The sequence below is a fragment of the Diospyros lotus genome, chromosome 12 (genome assembly GCF_014633365.1).
Source record: "Diospyros lotus cultivar Yz01 chromosome 12, ASM1463336v1, whole genome shotgun sequence".
NCBI classification, from domain to species: domain Eukaryota; kingdom Viridiplantae; phylum Streptophyta; class Magnoliopsida; order Ericales; family Ebenaceae; genus Diospyros; species Diospyros lotus.
The window spans coordinates 35,541,408-35,561,863 of NC_068349.1; the positions used below are offsets into that span (position 1 = coordinate 35,541,408).

Consider the following 20,456-nt stretch of genomic DNA (forward strand, 5'->3'; position numbering starts at 1 on the left):
TTCACTTTTATAACTAGAACCCATATTTTTCAGTTACAAAGGAGCAAAATTATCATTGTTGCCGAGGCTCAGCCTCTCCCAAGTCTTATAATCTTGCACTTTGGAACTACTACTATACATACTCCCAAGGAATTTGATTCCCATTATGGTGACCCCGTCAAGCTAATGGGGCCATAATGACATCTTGACATTGCAATTGACCTTTGCATTTCCTTTTCTTCAATTTCAGCCCTTCAATCTTAATTCTTTCTGCAATCTGATTTTAACAAGGGGGAATCAGTGGTAAGGGAGTTGAACATAAAATCTCCACCAGAGAGTAGATTTTGGAAGTTTCATGTTCAATTCTCACAGGGTATGAACTCAGTCCTATGGGAATTATACATAAAATCTTCACCAAACCATAAGCTCGAACTTGTACAGATTATTTCAAGGTAATTTCGTGTCTCCCAAGCTTATCTATAAAATCTAGTATAGGATGATGTGGTGACTGATTAAAGTTTCTTTCTCTTCTTCCTCGTATTGTTGTTCAAGCTAGTTGGGTTATTCGGATAATCTTGTTCCATGGAAGTTTTAGGCAATATACCTTCTGGTTCAATCTTGGAACTAATCCTAAGTGCCTAACATAGCAAAACTTAGATGGTTATCTGTTCCTAAATCAAGAAATACGTTGACAAAAAATTTTCAAGTCATTTACTAACAGGGTTCTCTCTTCCCGACACAAGAATATGTGATTAAAAGATTTTCAAGTCCACCCTATATATCATCGGACTCAATGTACTAACCTTCTTTCGTGTGTAATAAAACAGACAAAAGCAAGGGACATGTACCAAAAATATTTAGTAGTTAACCCTTGAGCAAGGACCCCATGGCAAGGCGATCAATACAGGGTAACAATAATTAACAACAGTAGTCCAAATCAAATGTAGTTTTTATGAAACCAAAGTAGGAAACAGATCCAAAGCAATGAATCTCCAACAATGGGAATACCATCACAGAGCACACAGAACACATTGCAAAGAAGGGCAAATGAGCAGAACATCGAATACCATCACACAGAACACAAAACATCTTGCAAAGAACGGCAAATGAGCAGAACACCACATACCATTTCAAACCAGCATTTAACGACACATACAACAGCAGAAATTATCATACTCTAAAGTAATATAGTGTATCAAGACAACAGATACATACATATTTTGAGCAAGAATTCTGATCCAAGGAAATACAAGTCATTCAGCAACCTTCACGCCTGTTAAATAAACACGGGACTGGATCAAACTGCCTCCAATCCAGAAACCAGGCATAACCATTAGCCCAACTGCAGCTTTTTGATCATCATCCATAACCAAACTTTTGACCACACTTTCCATATGGACCTCCGAGAACTCACTTCCTCTCTCAACCCGGAAGACCTTAACTGGTGGATCAAAAGAATATGCCAACCTGTGCAAAAGCCAGATTGATTTGGCCAGTTTCAGAAAAACCTGATAGAAAGCTGTCCTGGGATGCCCACCTCCCATAATGTAGTTCCGTTGATCTAAGTTGCCAAAAAATGAAGCCTCCATCTTTGGGTGAACAACTACCAAGTACCTGCTCCTGCAAAATTTCCCAAAACTGGAATCTGGATTTTGACCCACGGCATCCAGAGGATCCATCTCCCTTAGGGCAAGATATTGGGAAAAGAAACTTTCCTCAGGAATCCGAGAATTCTCTTGCTTGATGGAGAAGCTTTCATGTTGGAACCCAACAAACATTTTCTGGCAGATGTGAGACTCAAATGCATATTTCTTGTGAGCTCTTTTTGCATAAACAATGTCAGGTTCAATGGAGTTTGCTGCCTCGTCAAGGTCCCAGCCAGCTGCTTTCATCATGTTGATCAAGGGCTTGGAAAAATCATGAATGGCTTTGTAAGCAGCTTCAACGGCTGATATGAAAAGATTGGGAGTTAAATCAGCAGGAAGACATTCATTTTCGTTGCCTGAGCTTTCTGATTCTTTAGAGGACAATCCCCTAAGTTTCAGATTCTTTTCCAGTTTCTCCCGCTTCTGGTTTGCCTCTTGAATCTTTTGCTGCAACTGAAGAATCTCAGTATCTTTATTTTGAATTTCGGACTGGAATTTCTTCACCATGACCTCATAGGTTTTCAACAGGCTCTGTTGTTCTTGGATCTCTGCAGCCAAACGTGAGTCTTGAGGAGAAACACATACAGGTTTTGGGAAGTTCTCCCTGTAGAAATGCTTGAGTTCAGAGAGAGTCTTTAGTTCTGAAATCACAAGTTTATCAGCAGCTTGGATTTTATCAGGGTCATAAGGAGTATGAGCAGTTTGGAGCTCTATGTAGGCAGATTTCAGGGAAGAGATGTTTGTAAAAATCTTTGATATCAAGGCTTCCACTGCCTCAGGATTTTGATTCGCCCCTTCTTCCATTGGTTGAGGGTGGACTTTCTGGCTATTGCTGTCACGGAGTTGGGTGTCTCTAGCTCCACTGGCTTGCATAGCTTCTTCCAGTGGTGGAGCAGTATGAAGGGTTTCCTTCAAAGGAAAAAGTGCTATGACATAACCTGCAAACCCACAGGAAAAATGTAGATAAATTTTGTCAGAAAGGTAGTTGGCTCAAAGAAAGTGTAAAGTAGACCTCCACTCATGCGATGAAAATACATGATGGAAATGCTAAAGGAGAATAGAAAGTACATCCCTAATGCACATGGCTCCCTGCTTTGAAAGGGATGGGGGAGAATCGTTTAATACAAGGTCTCATCATTGTTTTGCAAAGAGAGTGTTTTTGTTGAGTTGTATGGTTATGTTTATATAGTACACTTAGGGTTAATCTTATGTTAGAGCCCATGTCCCATGGCCCGTTAGTACTTTGTATATATGTAGGTGTATAGTCTATGAGTTTTAATTAATCAAATATACACACGGCTAGGGTTCTCTTTCTCTCTAAGCTTCACATGATATCAGAGCCAAAATACAAACAAACCCTAGCCGTCGCCATGCAAACCCTAGCCGCCGCCGCCCACATCACTGATGACCACCGTCGGTCTTGTCGCCATCGACCGCCGCAGCCTGCCGTGTCATCACCGCTGTCACCCATTGCGTTCCCGCTGCTCGCACTACTAGTCTGCAGTGGTTCTCCATCGTCCGACCACCAATCACGCACACAGCTAGTGCTGTTACGTTCGTTGGCCTCTGATCTATCAAACCTCCAGAGGCTCATCGCTGTTGTCGCCGCCACGCACTACCTTTCTCGCACTGTTCACGGAGTTGTTCTTGCTCTAATCTCTCTCTCTAGTGCTCCGATTGCAACGTCGTCTTCACTGTTGGACTCACCTCCTTCAGTTCATCCCAGTCCCGATGGTTTCATCGCCATCCGTTGTCGCTCCAGCGCGCCTCCACCTCTTCATTCTCTGTGTTGTTTCTGGATCATTCAGCCTTTCTTTTTGGCTTATTTAACCCCTTTTTGTCTCAGATCTATTGATCTTGTAGCTATCACCATCCCCCGTCTCCTTTTTGTGCTTTTGTGTCTTATCCTCTATTTCTGTACCTAAGACTGTTAGTGAGGCACTTTCTAATCCGGGGTGGCAACAAGTAATGGTCGATGAGATGACTGCTTTGCATTCCAATGGTACATGGGATTTCGTTCCTTTACCCCCAGGGAAATCTCTAGTTGGCTATCGGTGGATCTATATTGTTAAGGTGGGTCCCGATGGGCAGGTTGATTGCCTTAAGGCCCATTTGGTTGCCAAGGGACATACTCAGGCTTATGGTCTTGACTATGGTGACACATTTTCCCTTGTTGCTAAGATGTCCTCTGTACATTTGTTTTTCTCTATAGTAGTTATGCGCCACTAGCTGTTGTATCAGCTAGACATTAAGAATGTTTTCTTACATGATGAGTTTCAAAAGGAGATTTATATGGAGCAACCTCCTTGGGTTTGTTGCTCAAGGGGAGTCTGGACTGGTTTGTAAACTCCGTCACTCACTATATGGGTTGAAACAGTCTCCTCGAGCCTAGTTTGGTCGCTTCAGTTCTGTCATTCAGGGACTTTGGTATGACTTGTAGTGAGTCTGATCATTCAATGTTTTACAAACACACGTCACAGGGGAGGTGTATATACTTGGTTGTCTATGTGGATGATATTGTTATTACAGCTGATGATCAGGATGATATTGTTCAGTTGAAGAAACATCTCTTCCATCATTTTTAGACTAAGGATTTGGGATTACTTAAGTACTTTCTTGGCATAGAAGTTGCTCAGTCCAGTTTTGGTGTTGTTATCTCTCAACAAAGGTATGTGTTAGACATTCTGGAAGAAACTGGGATGCTTGATTATAAACTTATAGATTCTCTTATGGACCCTAATGTAAAGCTCTTACCAGGATAGGGGGAGCCTCTTGTAGATCTTGAGAGATACCGCGGGCTAGTCAAAAAACTTAATTATCTCACTATCACTCAGTCTGACATTTCTTTCTCAGTCAGTGTTGTCAATCAGTTTTTACAGTCTCCTTGCGATAGCCACTGGGATGCGGTAGTCCGGATTCTCAGGTATATTAAGGAAGCCCCAAGTAGAGGACTATTGTATGAGGACAGAGGTCATACTCAGATAGTCTGATATTCTGACGCTGATTGGACAAGTTCTCCCTCTGATAGATGGTTTACTTCAAGATATTGTGTTCTAGTTGGAGAAAACCTAGTATCTTGGAAAAGTAAGAAGTAGGAGGTTGTTACAAGGTCGAGTGCAAAAGCAGAATATCGTGTTATGGCTTTGGCAACGTATGAATTTATTTGGTTAAAACAATTGCTTCAAGAGCTCAAGTTTTGGGAGATATCACAGATGATATTAATTTGGGACAATCAAGCTGCATTATATATTGCCTCCAATCTAGTCTTTCATGAGAGGACCAAACATATCAAGATAGATTGCCACTTCATCCAAGAGAAGATTTTATCTGACTGTATTACCACAAATTTTTTCAATTCCAATAACCAGTTAGCAGATGTCTTCACTAAGTCTCTCAGGAGTTCTCGAATTGAATATATTTGTAGCAAATTTGGTGCATATGATATATATGCTCCAGCTTGAGGGGGAGTGTTGAGTTATATGGTTATGTTTATATAGTTCACCTAGGGTTAATCTTATGTTAGAGCCCATGGCCCATGGCCCGATAGTATTTTGTATATATGTAGGTGTATAGTCTATGAGTTTTAATTAATCAAATATACACACAGCTAGGGTTCTCTTTCTCTCTAAGCTTCACAGTTTTCATAACTCAAACTCATGACTTTCATTTAGAAAACAGCAACCTTACCACAGCTTCTGAGGTTCACCATCTTTATGGGAATATAATAAAATTAAAAAAAATGGCATTCATGGGTAAAGCTCTTTATTTGACACAGGCAGTAGAGCCTAGTACTTTTCCTCTGACGAAATGAAGTCACCCATACTGTTATTCCAACAGTGAAACCTGCATCTAACTTGTCACTTTTGCCATTTATATGAAAATTACCTCTACAAGTATTTTAAAAAAAAATTGGAATATGATATCCAAGCTTCATAAAAAGTCAGATGAGGGCTTATAATTACAGTCAACATGAAAAAAGAAAAATTCTCATTAGAATATCAAAGACCAGAAACAAAGAACAGATGATCGGAAGTAGGCATGCATGGCAGAGCAGGGTGCATAGCCTACAACTCAGGTTTAGGATGCTCTTAAGTACTTGAAGCAGCAGAATAGTAAAATGTGGAATCCAATGGACACATTTCGTGGAAATTTGCCATAACCATTCCAAAGTGAGGGATTACTTGATCATGAAGGCTAAAAGAAACATTATATTTCATCCATCTTACCTGCATTAATGAAATTTTCCTATATTTGCAAAAACAGATGATTTTATTGAAAGCGTGTGACATACAACAACATACCAAGCCCTCATCCAACTATGTGGGTTGGCTACATGAATTCTAGCTTGCCAATCATTTCAATCTATGACCTTAAACAGTTGACATAAATAAAAATGTTTTGAGAAACATAACAGAACTATTGACTATCCCAAAGATAAAAGAACAATTGACTGCACAGAAGAATGTATTTTTTTTGTAAGTTCTAGATTTAATCATTTACAACACAAATATAGGGTGAAGTGCAATAGCTATTATCATTTATAATTATAATTTAAAATTAAATGAAACTTGTTAAAAAAATGAGATTACCCTCTCTTATCTATCAGAAGTAGGCATGTTTTCCATGAAACTATCACAAATATTAGGGGATACAATTATCCAATTTGGGTACTGGTGTAACACATATCTCATACCTCCTATCATTTCTAGTAGACATGGATACATCAAAGGCATAGGAGAGACCATGCAACACATTTACTTCCCATCTGCCATCCCCCACCCCCACTCTCCCAAGGGACCCATATTATCTAGGATGCATCTTCTTTTCTCTAAAATGCTGGTAGATTCTATCTAAAATAGGTAAATAGGTCTAGTCCATCTTTTCTCTTCTCTCTTCAAAATGAAGATTCCATTTTATAGCTTCATCAGATTCTTAAATTTTGAACTGCCCAGAAACGTGTGAATATTCATGGTTGGTTTGTTCCCACATCACCACATTGATAACCAAAGAATGGAGTGCGAAAAATTATTGCATTAGTTATACCTCCCTATTCCTACATAACAATAAATCAACTTAAATCCATAAAAACCAACTGGTCCATTTGCACAGACATAGCCTCAGAGATGAATTCCAAACCTTCATAACTCCAACCGAAAATATTATTGGCTCCATGGTATACTATATGACTCCCAGGAAAATACATCCCCGGATTTAAGAACGTTCCCTCCCCCCCCCCCCCCAAAAAAAAAAAAAAAAATCATTGCCTGAAAGATACTCCTCTCTCTCTCTCTCTCTCTCTCTCTCACACACACACACACACACACAATGTTTGGTTTGAAGCCATGCAATTATTTTTCTCAGTTTTTTTTTTTTTTAAAAAGCTGCATCCAAATGTAATATAAGAATAAATCAAAACAACGTATGACAGAATCAATCCTACATATAATGATTAGATTAGGTGGGGAGCACTTATTGAGACCTAAAATGCTACTCAAAGAATAACATTTTCTGGATAAATGGAAGTTCAACATTTCAACTAGTTTACAATCAAAAGTAACACCAAAGTATCAACAACCTGCCACTTCATATATAATAAAAGGAGCCAATAGAATGAACCATAGTGCACTATTGAAGAAAGGAAAGACCAAGCTTATTGACCAGCCTACCTACAAAAACCACATACAGGTATGGGATGCACATAGCATGCATAATACCCTTCAACCAATAAACCAAAAAAAAAAATAAATATAGTAGATACTTGTCATGTAAATATATTGAGGTCCAACAACAATTAACAAATTTCAGGGAACATGGCCCGAAATATATGTATATTTCACAACTCACCTAACTGATAATTTAGGTATTTGAGCTGCTTACTCAAAGCAAAGTTAAGTATTACACATAAGTTATTCAAGAAAAAGGAAAAAGTAGTCCCTTTTATACAGGTACCAACTCATATGTAGGTCTTTGAAATTCATTAATTTTATCTGGGTCTACAAATGATGTTTAATAATATTTAAGTAAATACTTTTCAGAAATATTCACTTCAGGGTCGAGGAAGACTGCTAAACAGGTGCTGAAAATCCAGATGCATCCTTAAATGAGCATCTTTAATGTCTCACAACTTCCACTTCCATAAGTTTCATTCTTACCTTTTTTTTTATAGTAAATACGTATGAACTGTAGAACCCCTAAAGAAAGAATATTGTACAAAAACAGATAATAATGAATATAAAATATATAAATGAAAAAAGAATAAAAATAATAAGAACAAAAAATAAATAATAAATAATAATTATAATAAAATCTGTTAAAGATTATCTAAAGTTAGTGATAGGTTTATATGCAGTTTATATGCGGTTAAGGGTTAGTTAATAGGTGGGTGGCTCTCTTGTAATATTAATTATTAGTGGGGGACAAAACCGGAAATACAACAATCAGTCCTAGGAAATATCATCCTATTTTTCTATAAATAGGGCGGGGGGGCTGAGGGTCTTGACCGCATGTTCTCTTCTAATTTTGCAAGAGCCTAAAGAGTGAGAAAACTGTAATCTTGTACACTTTTGGAAAGGCTTGTATCGTGAGAGAGAGAAGAGGGAAGTTTTGTACTGTTTTCATCAATAAAGAAGGCTGCTCAGTGGTGGTTTCAAGGCTGGACGTAGTGCCAATTCAATTAGCATGAACCAGGATAAAATTTTGTCTTCTCATGTGGTTTGAATGTTTCTTTCTTGTTCTGTTCTTGTTTAAATTCTGTTCTTTATTATTTGTTTGTGTTGCGGTGTGTTGGCCGGTGAGTTGAGAGTGATTGAGAGTGTGTTGGGTGATATTTGATTGGTTTCTTGAGAGGATTAAAGGCTGCCAGTGCTCCCAATTTATAACAAAATCCACTAATAATTTCCTTGCTAGAGGGTTGCATCAGTAAGAGCATGCTAATGAAATTTGGCCACATTGTTCTTTAGCATAAATTTATATTGTCAATGTGACTTTTAAAAATGTCAATTGACAATATGAATGTCATGCCACTAACCCTAACTTGGTTAGGAAGGCATGTAGTCAATGATGATAATAATTGATAAAATACACTAATAAATACTCGACCAAGCCACTAACCCTAACTTGGTTAGGAAGGCATGTAGTCAATGATGATAATAATTGATAAAATACACTAATAAATACTCGACCAAGGTTCAAAATGATATACGTATACATGTTTTTTTGATAAGATTATACCACTCAAGATCTAGTTGGAGAGCAATTGAGGCTCACAAGACCCAAACTTTAACTCTCGAACTCATTAGCACTACTACCTACCATTAGGCTACAACTCTAGTGGTATACATATATACATATCTTTCTAAAATTAAGGCAAAAGGGCACCAGCACATAAGTTTTTTAAACAAAAGTTAAAAATAGATATAAGTGAAATGGGATAAGCTTGAAGTGTTAAGACAGCTATGACAATTAAAAAGGCAATACCTAGGTGTATTAATGAGCCTAGCATGTAGATCCATCGTAACATTCTCATCTTAGCTATACTCATATTTTGGACATGTTTCTAAGTCATATAACTAAGGTGATTTTATAGTTGTTTAGTAAAACTTACCTTTTAGCTTTAAAGGGATTTTACAATTGCATAAAATACTAGATGCCATTCTCCACTTTAGCCATCTTGCCTTAATTGTATGAGTAGCATCCTCAATCTTTTTTCAAATATTTGGCTTAAGCAGCAAAGGAAAGGTTCTTAGTTGACTCTTGCTCATCTTTTTTCTTTCTCCCATGTTTTCTATTTCTCCATCTCAAACATATATTTGTCATCCTTAGCATGTATAGTAAAAGCTTGATTTTCATTGTTTCATGTGTAGATCTTAATTTGTACATGAATTTTTGCTTGTCTAGGTTGCAAAAAATGGTGATGAACTTTTCTTTTCTTTCGATAAATAACAAAAGCCAAAAAGTTATAAACAAAGAGGGAAGAACCCCAAAGAAACATGCCAAAAATAAAGCAGAAGGCTAAAAAGGCTCAACAAGAAAATAAGCAAGAGAGACCAAGAAAAAAGGAATCAAATTAGCATCCCAAACAAAAACGTAAACAAGAAGAGACCCTTAACGTAGTAAATGGAATGTTCCACCTCCTCAAAGGCCTACTATTCCTCTCTCTCCAAAAGTGCCACATGAGATAAAAAAGAATAAGAAGCCAAAAAAAAAAACTTTGAAGTGAGGCAATGAAGTCCCAAGCCAAGGAGATCTCCTTCACTAATGCAAGTATCACCCATTGAAATAAAAAATGTGAAAACTAAACCCCAAATCTCATGAATTGTACCAATACAAAAGTAAATGATCCACATTCTCACTATCTCCCTTGCACAAATAACATCTAACAACTACTTTCCCCTCATTTTTATGTTCACAATATTTGGTGGCTTGCATAATTTCTATAATTCCTTAATTAATTTCAATGCTCACTTTATATTCCTTTGGAAGACAAAATATAGGATTTTATTTATCTTATGTTAAACCATGATCGACTTTCTCAAATTTTGATAAAATTTATTCCAATTTTGTTAAGCTTGCAAATTTTAGGTTTTTTATTTAATGATAGGTTTGAATGAGCAAGTCATACAAAAATTATCATCAATTGCATACAAATAAATTACTCTTTGAGTTTACAGAGCCAATTATAGATATTCAACCACCATTATGCACCAGGTTACATCATGAACTCCATGCATACCCACAGTTACCAGAGATGTGTCAAGTCCCGGCTCATGGTATGGGGTACTTTAGCATATGCTAATTTTGTGTTTCAGCGGGGGTATGCTTAATTAATTCATTATTTCAGGTAGTGCATTTTATAGTTATACTCAAGTTGAATTAGATGGATTAATACCTATGTTATTGTACAACTTATGCATTGAACATTTAGTTGGCATTCTATAATATGCTAATTTTGTGGTTCGGCAGGGGTACGCTTAATTGATTTATTATTTTGGACAGTACGTTTTATAGTTGCACCCAAGTTGAATTAAATGGATTAATACCTGTGTTCTTGTACAACTTATGCATTGAACATTTAGTTGGCATTCTGTAGCGTCATAGATGTTATGAAATTCATATTTCATTCATAGGAACTAGCTCAAAAGTTACAAAACAAAACTACTTCTGTAAAATAATAAAAACTTAATAGAATAAGACTTCAGTTGTTTGTTATCTCTTTGATTTCACCAGCGTATGCGAAGAGCCCACCAAAATCAATCTTTGAATGAATCCAATTCAACTACATAAGAAATTTCTTTTATTCAATATCCATGTTTTGATCAGAAAGCTATCTGTGGAGTCCCATATTCCTTTCTAGCCTTATTATTGAAGAATCCTTACACAAATTAAAGTCAGGTTTAAATATAATTCAAAAAATGCAATAGAATATACAAGAAAATGAGGTAGGCAAGCTTTGTTTCCTTATTTTCTTTCAAGTTTCAAAATTATTCTGACTCCAAGTTTCTTCACTAGTTTTAAATTGTTTTCACTGAGTTCATACATAGATTCAGACGCCCATTCTTGGGGATCCAAATTGTGTTCCTTGGAATCCAAGGCCACAAAGAACCACAATCCCGATCACAATCCTAGGGGGCAAGGAGCAAACACAATCTAGAAAATTTTGTTTGTCCTTTGGATTTGCAATTGGTCAGCGTCCTCTACCCAACTTGAGGATCTTCTAGGTTAGTAGAGTTAAAACTAGTGAAAAAGAAATAGTAGCTCTCATGTTAAATATGCACCATCACTTATCAAAAAAAGTTGCTATGTAATCCATGGCTAACACGGAGAGAGTGGCAGGTACCAAAAATCTTTTGGTGCTATAAAGGTTCCTTCAAATAATATCGGATATAATATCTTTACCGAAGATACAACTATAGATAAAAATGGTTGGAGAACTATGGTTGGAGAACTACAGTTCATGTAAGAAAACACATCTTGTAGGATTAAATCCAGTGATTGTTGTTGTTGTGAAAGGTCCTATTAGGCCTTCGGTGTTGCGGACCTACCAAAGGCGATACAAGAATCAAAGGAAGGATGGTGACACAGCTGGATGGCGTAACAGCCAACATGTGCGCCAAGGATAGAGTGGGAACTTGGCTGGTTTGTGTAACAAACCAGCATGCGCATAACCAAATACGGTTATGGAGGGGGGATAACAACCTATAAAGGGGGATTAGAAGAGAGAGAGAAAAGGGTGAAGAATTTGGAGTATTATTGCAGGAGAGACCTGGGCCTCTCGAATGCCCAATCTTGTTGCTTGTTTACATTTTTTCCTTGTAATTTGGAGTTGAAATACAGCATAAACTATCCTATTTCATTGGAATCCTATCTACTGTCTTGAATCTCATCAATTTTGGTATCAGAGCATTTTTCGATCACCATGGTAAATTTAACCGAGAGAGTGGGGGACCTAGAGGAGAAGGTCGACACGATGAGGGGAGAGATTCAAACCATAGATCGGAACGTAGCAGAGATGCTCGAACAATTCAACATCATGCGAACAAGGTGGGACGAACAGGAACGGGAGAGGAAGGCTAAGACCCATGGGGGCGAATGGCCAACGAAATTTACCCAAGATTCCGACGTGACCCCAGGGGTCAGCATGAACCGGAGAATGGAGGGTGGCATGAACACAGGATGGCGACAGGAAGGGAGAGGTTGGCGATTGGAGATGCCAACCTTTGAGGGAGACAATCCGGACGATTGGATTTTCATGGCGGAAAGGTACTTCGCGATCAACCAGTTGTCCGATGATGAGAAGATCGAGTCCATTGCGTTGTGCTTCGAGGCAGGGGCCCTCGCTTGGTTCCAATGAGAGTCTAGGCGTAGGGGGATCCGCAGTTGGGAGGGGCTCAAGCAAGGTATTCTCAACCGATGCCGTCCAACTCAAGAGGGGTCGCTAGAGGAGAGGTTCCTGGCTCTCCAACAAGAAGGGACTATCAAGGATTACAGGCTGATGTTTGAGACTTTGGTCATGCCAGTGTCAGAAGTCTTTGAGGCATTCTTGGAAGGCCATTTCATCAATGGCCTTAAGCCAGAAATAAGGGCTGAGATCAGGGTACTGCAACCTAGGGGGTTGGATCGGATCATGACAATGGCTCAATGTATCGAGGATAAAAATACAGTCATGCTCAGCTGTAGTAGGACGTTCGGACCAACGAGGAGTAATTCCCCTACCCACTCTACAACCAATGTCATTCGACCCCCTCCTATACAATCAAGAAGCCTCACTCCTCATTCGAGAGTTTTTAGTCAGGTGAGCAACAAGCTGTCAGTGGCTGGGAGTGGCAGCAATGTCCCTTTTAAACGACTCAGTGAGGCCGAGTGGAAAGCCAAAAGGGAGAAGGGTTTATGTTTTCATTGTGATGAGAAATATTCTGTTGGCCACCGGTGTAAGAACAAGGAGCTGGACGTTATGACGATTTATGATGAAGAGATGGAAGAGGAAGGAGTCGAGGTGGAAGTAGGGGAAGGAAGGGAAGAAGAAGTGGGGCAAGGCAGCGAGGTCATTGAACTCTCAATGAATTCAGTGGTTGGATTGACAACGCCGCAAACAATGAAGCTGCAAGGGGATATTGAAGGGCAGCCAGTGGTAGTACTTATTGATGGAGGGACGACACACAATTTTATAGCAGCCGAGCTAGTGCAACGGTTGGGGCTGCCAAGAACAGAAATGGCCAAGTATGGGGTGATTATGGGGACGGGAATGGCGGTGCAAGGGGACGGCATTTGCAAGGGGGTGAAATTGCACCTACAAAACCTACAAATCGTGGAGGATTTTCTGCCCTTGGAGTTGGGTAGTTCTGATGTAATCCTTGGGATGAAGTGGTTGGCAGCAGTGGGGAAGATGAGAGTGGATTGGAAGGCTTTAACAACAATGAAGTTTCAGGTTGGGGGATTGGCCGTGACCTTGCAAGGAGATCCCACCTTGAGTAAAAGCTTCGTATCCTTGAAGGCTATGATGAAGGCCTTCAAGGAGAATGGAGAAGGAGAAGGTCAGTTTTCAATTGCAAGCGCAACTGCCTTTCTTCCTTCTAGTAGGCGTTAGGGTTTTATTACCGTTCGGAGAAGACGAAGAGAAGTTGGGGCTGGGCCTTCCTCCAGCGAAGAAGCCAAGACCTGGGAAGCCTCTTCTCCACTCGATTCATTGCCTCGCTCTGTCGAATCACGGAGTGGGGAGGCGTGATTTTGTACTTCTCATCGGAGGACTCTGCGCCGTGGATCTCTCACTACGACCAGGTGATAATGGTCCACCCCTTTGTTAGACATTGATTCATGGATCCTGAAGGCAAAAAGTTTGGAAGAGGGCCAAGAGAACTTATAGGGGCAGTGGATCTTATAAGTCACTATAAATTGTTGCCTCACCATGAGTTCTTCTGCAAGAGGTCACTTCCTTTATTAGTTTCAGACACACACTACCTTCACAATGTGGTGGGAGACACTGAAATTAGGAAAGGCGAAGGGATGCAACTGGATCAACTCATTCAAGAAATATCTTACTCAAAAGAAACAAATGCTCGGATACAGCCTTTTGACTTAGATGCCCTTGGAGAAGCATTTCAACTCAAGGAGACTACTCTGGTTGATCTGCCTCCAGCAGAGAAAGGGATCCCTACTATTGTGGGAAAATCTAAAAACAAGTCCAAAGACAAGGAAAAAAAGCATAAAAAGCACAAGGACAAAGATCGGGAGAGGGATAAAGAACATAAGAAGCATAAGTGGCTGCAAGGTGTTGTCAAGGATCTCCAGCTTGATCCTACCTCCAGACCCAATTTCCAATTGGTGGACAACCACCTCCTCTACAAGGGTAGGTTGTACCTACCAAAGGGCTCTTCTCTCATTTCTCTGCTATTACATGAGGGACATGATGGGAATGTGGGAAGACACTCGGGATTTTTGAAAACCTACAAGAGGATTGTAGCTAATGTATATTGGCCGGGAATGAAGCGAGACATCCACCGGTATGTGAGTAATTGTGTTGTTTGCCAGCAAAACAAAGTGCTAGCCCTAAAGCCCGGAGGGCTCTTGCAGCCCCTTCCTATCCCAAATCAAATTTGAGATGACATTGCTAGGGACTTCATTGAAGGCTTACCAAGGTCGGGCAAAATGGATTCTATTTTGGTGGTGGTGGATAGACTCAGTAAGTATGGGCATTTTATTGGGCTTAACCACCCTTTTACAGCGGGAGAGGTGGCAGGGATTTTCATCAAGGAAGTTGTGAGGCTTCATGGTTTACCACGATCCATTGTATCCGATAGGGACAAGATTTTCAAGAGCAGATTTTGGGAGGAATTGTTTCGCCTCCAAGGCACCAAGCTCCACCGCAGCACAGCTTACCATCCACAAACGGATGGTCAAACAGAGGTGCTTAATAGGACCTTGGAAACATACCTTCCCTGTTTTGCTTCCTCTAAACCTAAAGCTTGGTTTGTGTGGCTGCCTTGGGCTGAACTATGGTACAACACTTTATACAACACAACCTCGAGAATGACACCATTCCAGGCAGTGTATAGGTGAGAACCACCAGCAATATTGAGGGTTGAAAGGGAATCCACTCATGTTTCGGTGGTTGAGCAACAGCTGGTCGAAAGAGATCACATTTTGGAGGAACTTAAACTACTAAGAGCCCAAGCGGTAATGAAGAAAGGGGCAGATATGAAAAGAAGAGCAGTGAAGTTTAAGGTAGGGGACTTAGTTTACTTGAAACTAAGACCCTATCGTAGAAAAACATTGGTTGGTCATTCAAATGAGAAATTGGCTCCTAGATTCTATGGTCCATTTGTAATTGAAAAAGAAATAAGGCATGTAGCCTACAAGTTAAAGCTGCCATCACACTGCAATATTTACCCCGTCTTCCATGTGTCCCAGCTACGTGAAGCCAAGGGCGTGTTGCAAGCCACTGTGGAGATTCCCAATCAGTTAAGTGCAGATTTGGAGATGTTGGTCAAACAAGAAGCGGTGTTGGGGGTCAGGCCAGAAACGAGAAGTGATTTATGTGGATTGGATGTTCTACTTCAACGGAAGAGGTTACCGCCTTTGGAAGCTACTTGGGAGCCTTATAGCCTAATTCAGCAGCAATTTCCCACTTTTCACCTTGAGGACAAGGTGAAAGTTGGGGAGGGGAGTAATGCTAGGCCTCCGGTGCTGCGGACCTACCAAAGGTGATACGAGAATCAAAGGAAAGATGGTGACACAGCTGGATGGCGTAATAGCCAACATGTGCGCCAAAGGTAGAGTGGGAACTTGGCTGGTTTGTGTAACAAACCAGCATGTGCATAACCAAATATGGTTATGGAGGGGGGATAATAACCCATAAAGGGGGATTAGAAGAGAGAGAAAGGGGTGAAGAATTTGGAGTATTCTTGCAGGAGAGACCTGGGCCTCTCGAATGCCCAATCTTGTTGCTTGTTTACATTTTTTCCTTGTAATTTGGAGTTGAAATACAGCAGAAACTATCCTATTTCATTGGAATCCTATCTACTATCTTGAATCTCATCAGGTTTTTTCAAATAGGTTAAGCACCTTTGCGGTTTATACAGTTTAGAGGCAGGAGTTGCCAACTGCATCATTGACCAATGTTTCAATGTTGGGGAGGTCACTGCTAGATATTGCATAAAGAATGACAAGCCAATACTTTGGCTTCTTTCTATTATTGGTACCATTTATGTCTATTTTTCTGCAAATAAATGTTTAGTGATCAACAGAGGTTAACTGTTGCCATACATCCATAAGATTGGGTACAGTGGGTGATAACATACATGGTAATTCAAGGTAAAGCCAGAGAAGATTATTGTAAGTACCATTTGCAATATGTCAATTTAAATCACTGGTTAGCAGGGTGTTTGTTTGCTTATGCTGCAATCTTGCCAGTTGACCTGCCTTGTTGATGTGGGCCAGCTAGGAGATTGGGTTTTCAAAACAGTGCAATTGAGGCCAGGCCAACCAATTTCAAACTGAACCAAGGCAACATAGTTATTTGGCAAATATTCTCGAAATCATGTGAAATTCTAAAGGTCATTCACTCACTTCTTTAGTAGTGAGAATGCTTTATTGTGGAAAAATTCCATCACTGAGGGCCCCAAAATAGGAAGAAAACTTTTATGTTTGGTCATTCTTATTTTAAGAATTTCTTGCTCTAAAAAAATTTCATTTTAGCTAGACTTTTCCCCCAGATTTGTTTTAACTTCTAGAATATAGATCCGGCCTTAGATTCAATATTTTCCTTTTCGGTAATTTTCCTATTTTCTGGAAGGTTGAATGGGTGGTTCCTGATGCATGAAATTCCCCACGTTGTAAGGGCAGAAGAAAATCATTTTTGTACACAGTCAATCATAACCTTTCAATCATAAAAAAAGCAACCTCATTGTTCTGCTCTTTTCCTTCTTGAAAAAATTTTGTATTCCAATTCTATATAAAAAGTTGTAATCTATATACAGAAAAGGTGAAAATTTTAATATTATTTTGTGATTTATTGAACCTTTGCATTATATTCTTGTGGATTCAAAAAGTTCATGTCTCTAGAATAAAGGCCCCCAGTTCAAGGAACACGGTACAGGGACATGGTATTCCACTTTTCCTGGAGCGTGGTATGGAGGGACAAGCTTCTTTGGTTGGCCAAAGTGAAACTCCTCCAAAACATATAATATTTTTATTCATAAAATATTATTGAAGGCCAAGTGTAAATCCCACCAAGATTTTGCGCCTTAAAAAAGGAAAGGCCAGCCAAATAGGCTGACCTGTCACCCATAATGACTGAGACCTTAAAGGGAAGGGTTAAAACCCTCCCTCTTGCAATTGCCACCTTCCATGCCCCCCCCCCCCCCCCCCCCCCACATTCCTTTTCTCTTTTGGGTCATTATTCTCCCTTCCACACCCTTTTTCTTTTCTCTTTTCCCCTGCATCCCTTTCTTTCTTCTTATATCGACATCTCTCTCTTCCTATTTTGATATTTATTGTTTAGCTGGGATGGCACTCAGCTTGAAGAAGCATTACCCATCATTGAAAAAATCAAAGGTTGAAGACAACACAGAGAGACCTATCACTGTGACATCTTTCTCTGCCATTTTCTTTAATCTGGGTCTCCAATCTAGGCAAACTAGAACGCATTCTAAGGCGTTCCAAGACACCAAAGGACCATGTTCCACTATGCGCAAACTGGAATGTGGTTCCCAGGAGGTAGGGGGAACTTTGTAACCATGCTCTCCAATGATATCCAGTATATGTCTACCAGAATTATATCTAGTTCTTTACAGCTAAATGCTACCATTATGTACCTACCATTTATTGAAGAAATTGTTTAAGCTTGCAATGGCAATGAATAGTTAACCCCATTTTTTTGTCATATGAGTTGTTTTCAACTTCCATTAGCTTGAAGAATTTTTGTCAAAATACCTATCATATTCAATGATAATATTGCCATTGTAACATCCAATTGTAGTAATCATGGATTATACCACTAAACAGCTTGGTTTACGAAAGTTGGGGCAAAAACAACTTTCTACGCAAGTTATCAAAAGGGAAACCCCAGTGCATGAGACTCCTCGCTTTGCGAGGGTCAAGGAGGGTCATTTTAGTACGCAACCCTACCTTTACAGTAAAAGTGGTTTCTACAAATTAAACTTGTGATCTACTAGTTACAAATGAACAACCTTACCATTTCTACCAATACCCTCCCTCTACGCAAGTTATCAAATGCCTAAAAGAAAGTCATCTTCTATATCAAAGCAAAATTAACCACGTGCAGAAAGCTTCACTGAATGATGTGGGCACCTCCAACCTGGTAATCAAAGCACAAATAGATGACTGTTTATACCATACACTGCAACGGATGATTGAGCAAGAACCTTAAGCTAGTACATTCAAAGTGAGAACTGTCCATGAGTTTTTGATATATAAGATTTATACAAGCAATTCAAGATTCCAAAATGTATTAATTTCACAAGAGTAACACCATTGTTACAAGATATAACCTTAAAAAATTGGTGATGAAAAAAATTAACCGCGACAAGGATAAAGAAAAATCTACAAGTTCAAAAAAGCGCCTTCCCAATGCAATCATCCCACATGGACCAAATCATAGTGCTTTTCTGGTAAGTGAAAAATCAAGTGCATCTCAAGGAAAAGGTCAGTGCCTAACGGGGAACCTTACCTCATGTAAGGAGATCAAGGCAACATAAATGCCTAAAGTACAAACCTATAGTCAAAGCAAAATATAGTTTTCCCACTTAAGGAAATGTCCCTAACTAATACAACAGCCACCAGTCCCTCCAGCCCTGTCATGCCCTCAACACCTCATCAAAACCATAAACCATATTCCTCATATTATTATGGACCCTAAGGGCCTAAACCATCACCCCACCACTAGATTTCTCTATATTCACCGATCCCTCTCATCACAGCACCATATCAACAACGCAAAGAAAAATTATAATGCTTTTGCAGTATCCAAACCCATCTGTCTAAGAAAACTAAAAACCTTGCCCTTCTACCTTTTCGACGGAGGGGGAAATTGAAGTTAAAACTTCAGACAAAGGTAAAAGAACAAAACACCACTACCAGTCATAGGCAACCCACTCCTTAGTTTCTTGTTTTCGAGGAATCCCATGTCCTATTAACGAATCCAGTCCAAGAGACGTACTTTATGCCCGGAAGTATGATCAAACACAAAGTTAGGCATAATCAGCATCCATCTATATCTGAGTGCATAATCTCAGTCCAGCACAGAAAAATCAAGGAAACCATACTTAAACCCTAGAAATTACAGCATTTGATTCAGAGATTTTCTTCCAACAAAGCAACAACCGAGTAAACTAAGGAACGCGGAAATGGAAAATAAAAAGTACAAGAGGGTGGCAGTGATAGTTTCTGGAAGTACCTGATCGGAGATCTCGCCGGGAGTCGCCGGAAAAGTAGGAAATTACATTCCGAGATGCGGAGCTGTCAAGAGCGAGTGAGAGAGAGAGATGACTTTACTTTCAAGTTTCAGATTTTAGTTTGGTGTCTCGACAAAATGAAACCTCACAGGAAGCCAATGCAAAAGGCTTTCTTTTATTATTATTATTTTATAATTATTTGTTCGAAAACTTTAATTTTATCAATTAATAAATTATTCTAAATCCTAAACACTAAATTATTTTTAAGAATTACTTAAAAAAATATTTTTTTTTAAATTAGAAAGGTGATCAATTTTTTTTTTTATAACACAAGAAACGCAAAAAATTCATAATCATAAACGGTCTTTAATCCAGATCATCTCATTCTCTCTAAAATTCATAATTTGTATGAATTCATCATAAATATATAAAAAAATTCGCTACAAACCAAAAACTAACCCTTAGAATAGACACAAATGATTGTACAGTCAGGTACAAAGATAAAATTAAATCTATAATCTTATGATATTTTAAACTTTCAAATATGTATAAAATGATATGTATAGTCTTAAAAATTAGTCAATACTATTTATGTGTAAAATTAAATTTTAATTTTTAAAAAAATTGTATGCTTGTGAGCCGATTCATACGAATATATATAAATAAATATGACATTTTAGTATTATTACCCTGTGTTTATAAAATAAATTCTTAAAATATGTTTTATACTTTTTGTTTAAATAAATAAAAATAGAATTTAATCAATAAGATTTGATTTCCTACCTTGTAAATATAAAATATTTAATTTTATTACTTTGTTAACTTTAATCTTTCTTTTAACTTTACCCTAAAATAATGTATAAATTAAATCACAACTACAATTGTCACCTAATAAAATTTTAATTAAAATATTTTATTTTTTATT

General features: G+C 38.7%; 2 protein-coding genes across 3 annotated transcripts; one reads left to right on the forward strand and one right to left on the reverse strand.

Annotated features, from left to right (window-relative positions):
* Window positions 1-1,086: 1,086 nt before the first annotated feature.
* LOC127786702 (protein GRAVITROPIC IN THE LIGHT 1) lies at window positions 1,087-19,680 on the reverse strand. Of its 2 annotated transcripts, XM_052314310.1 has the most exons (3): window positions 19,534-19,674; window positions 18,313-18,435; window positions 1,087-2,563 (listed from the first exon to the last, which is right to left on the reverse strand). In XM_052314310.1, the coding sequence occupies exon 3, from the start codon at window positions 2,496-2,498 to the stop codon at window positions 1,233-1,235; it is 1,266 nt and encodes a 421-aa protein (XP_052170270.1). In that variant the 5' UTR covers window positions 2,499-2,563; window positions 18,313-18,435; window positions 19,534-19,674; the 3' UTR covers window positions 1,087-1,232. The 2 variants fall into 2 exon arrangements, with proteins under 2 accessions (XP_052170270.1, XP_052170269.1); XM_052314309.1 differs by lacking the exon at window positions 18,313-18,435 and having other exon boundaries at window positions 19,534-19,680.
* LOC127786704 (probable mediator of RNA polymerase II transcription subunit 19b) lies at window positions 13,909-15,240 on the forward strand. Its single transcript, XM_052314312.1, has one exon. The coding sequence runs from the start codon at window positions 13,935-13,937 to the stop codon at window positions 14,715-14,717; it is 783 nt and encodes a 260-aa protein (XP_052170272.1). The 5' UTR covers window positions 13,909-13,934; the 3' UTR covers window positions 14,718-15,240.
* Window positions 19,681-20,456: the final 776 nt, after the last annotated feature.

Bases quoted from the DNA above. Each gene is read 5' to 3' on its own strand.
- LOC127786702 (XM_052314309.1), bottom strand. From the start codon at position 2,498: ATGCAAGCCAGTGGAGCTAGAGACACCCAACTCCGTGACAGCAATAGC.
- LOC127786704 (XM_052314312.1), top strand. From the start codon at position 13,935: ATGGATCCTGAAGGCAAAAAGTTTGGAAGAGGGCCAAGAGAACTTATA.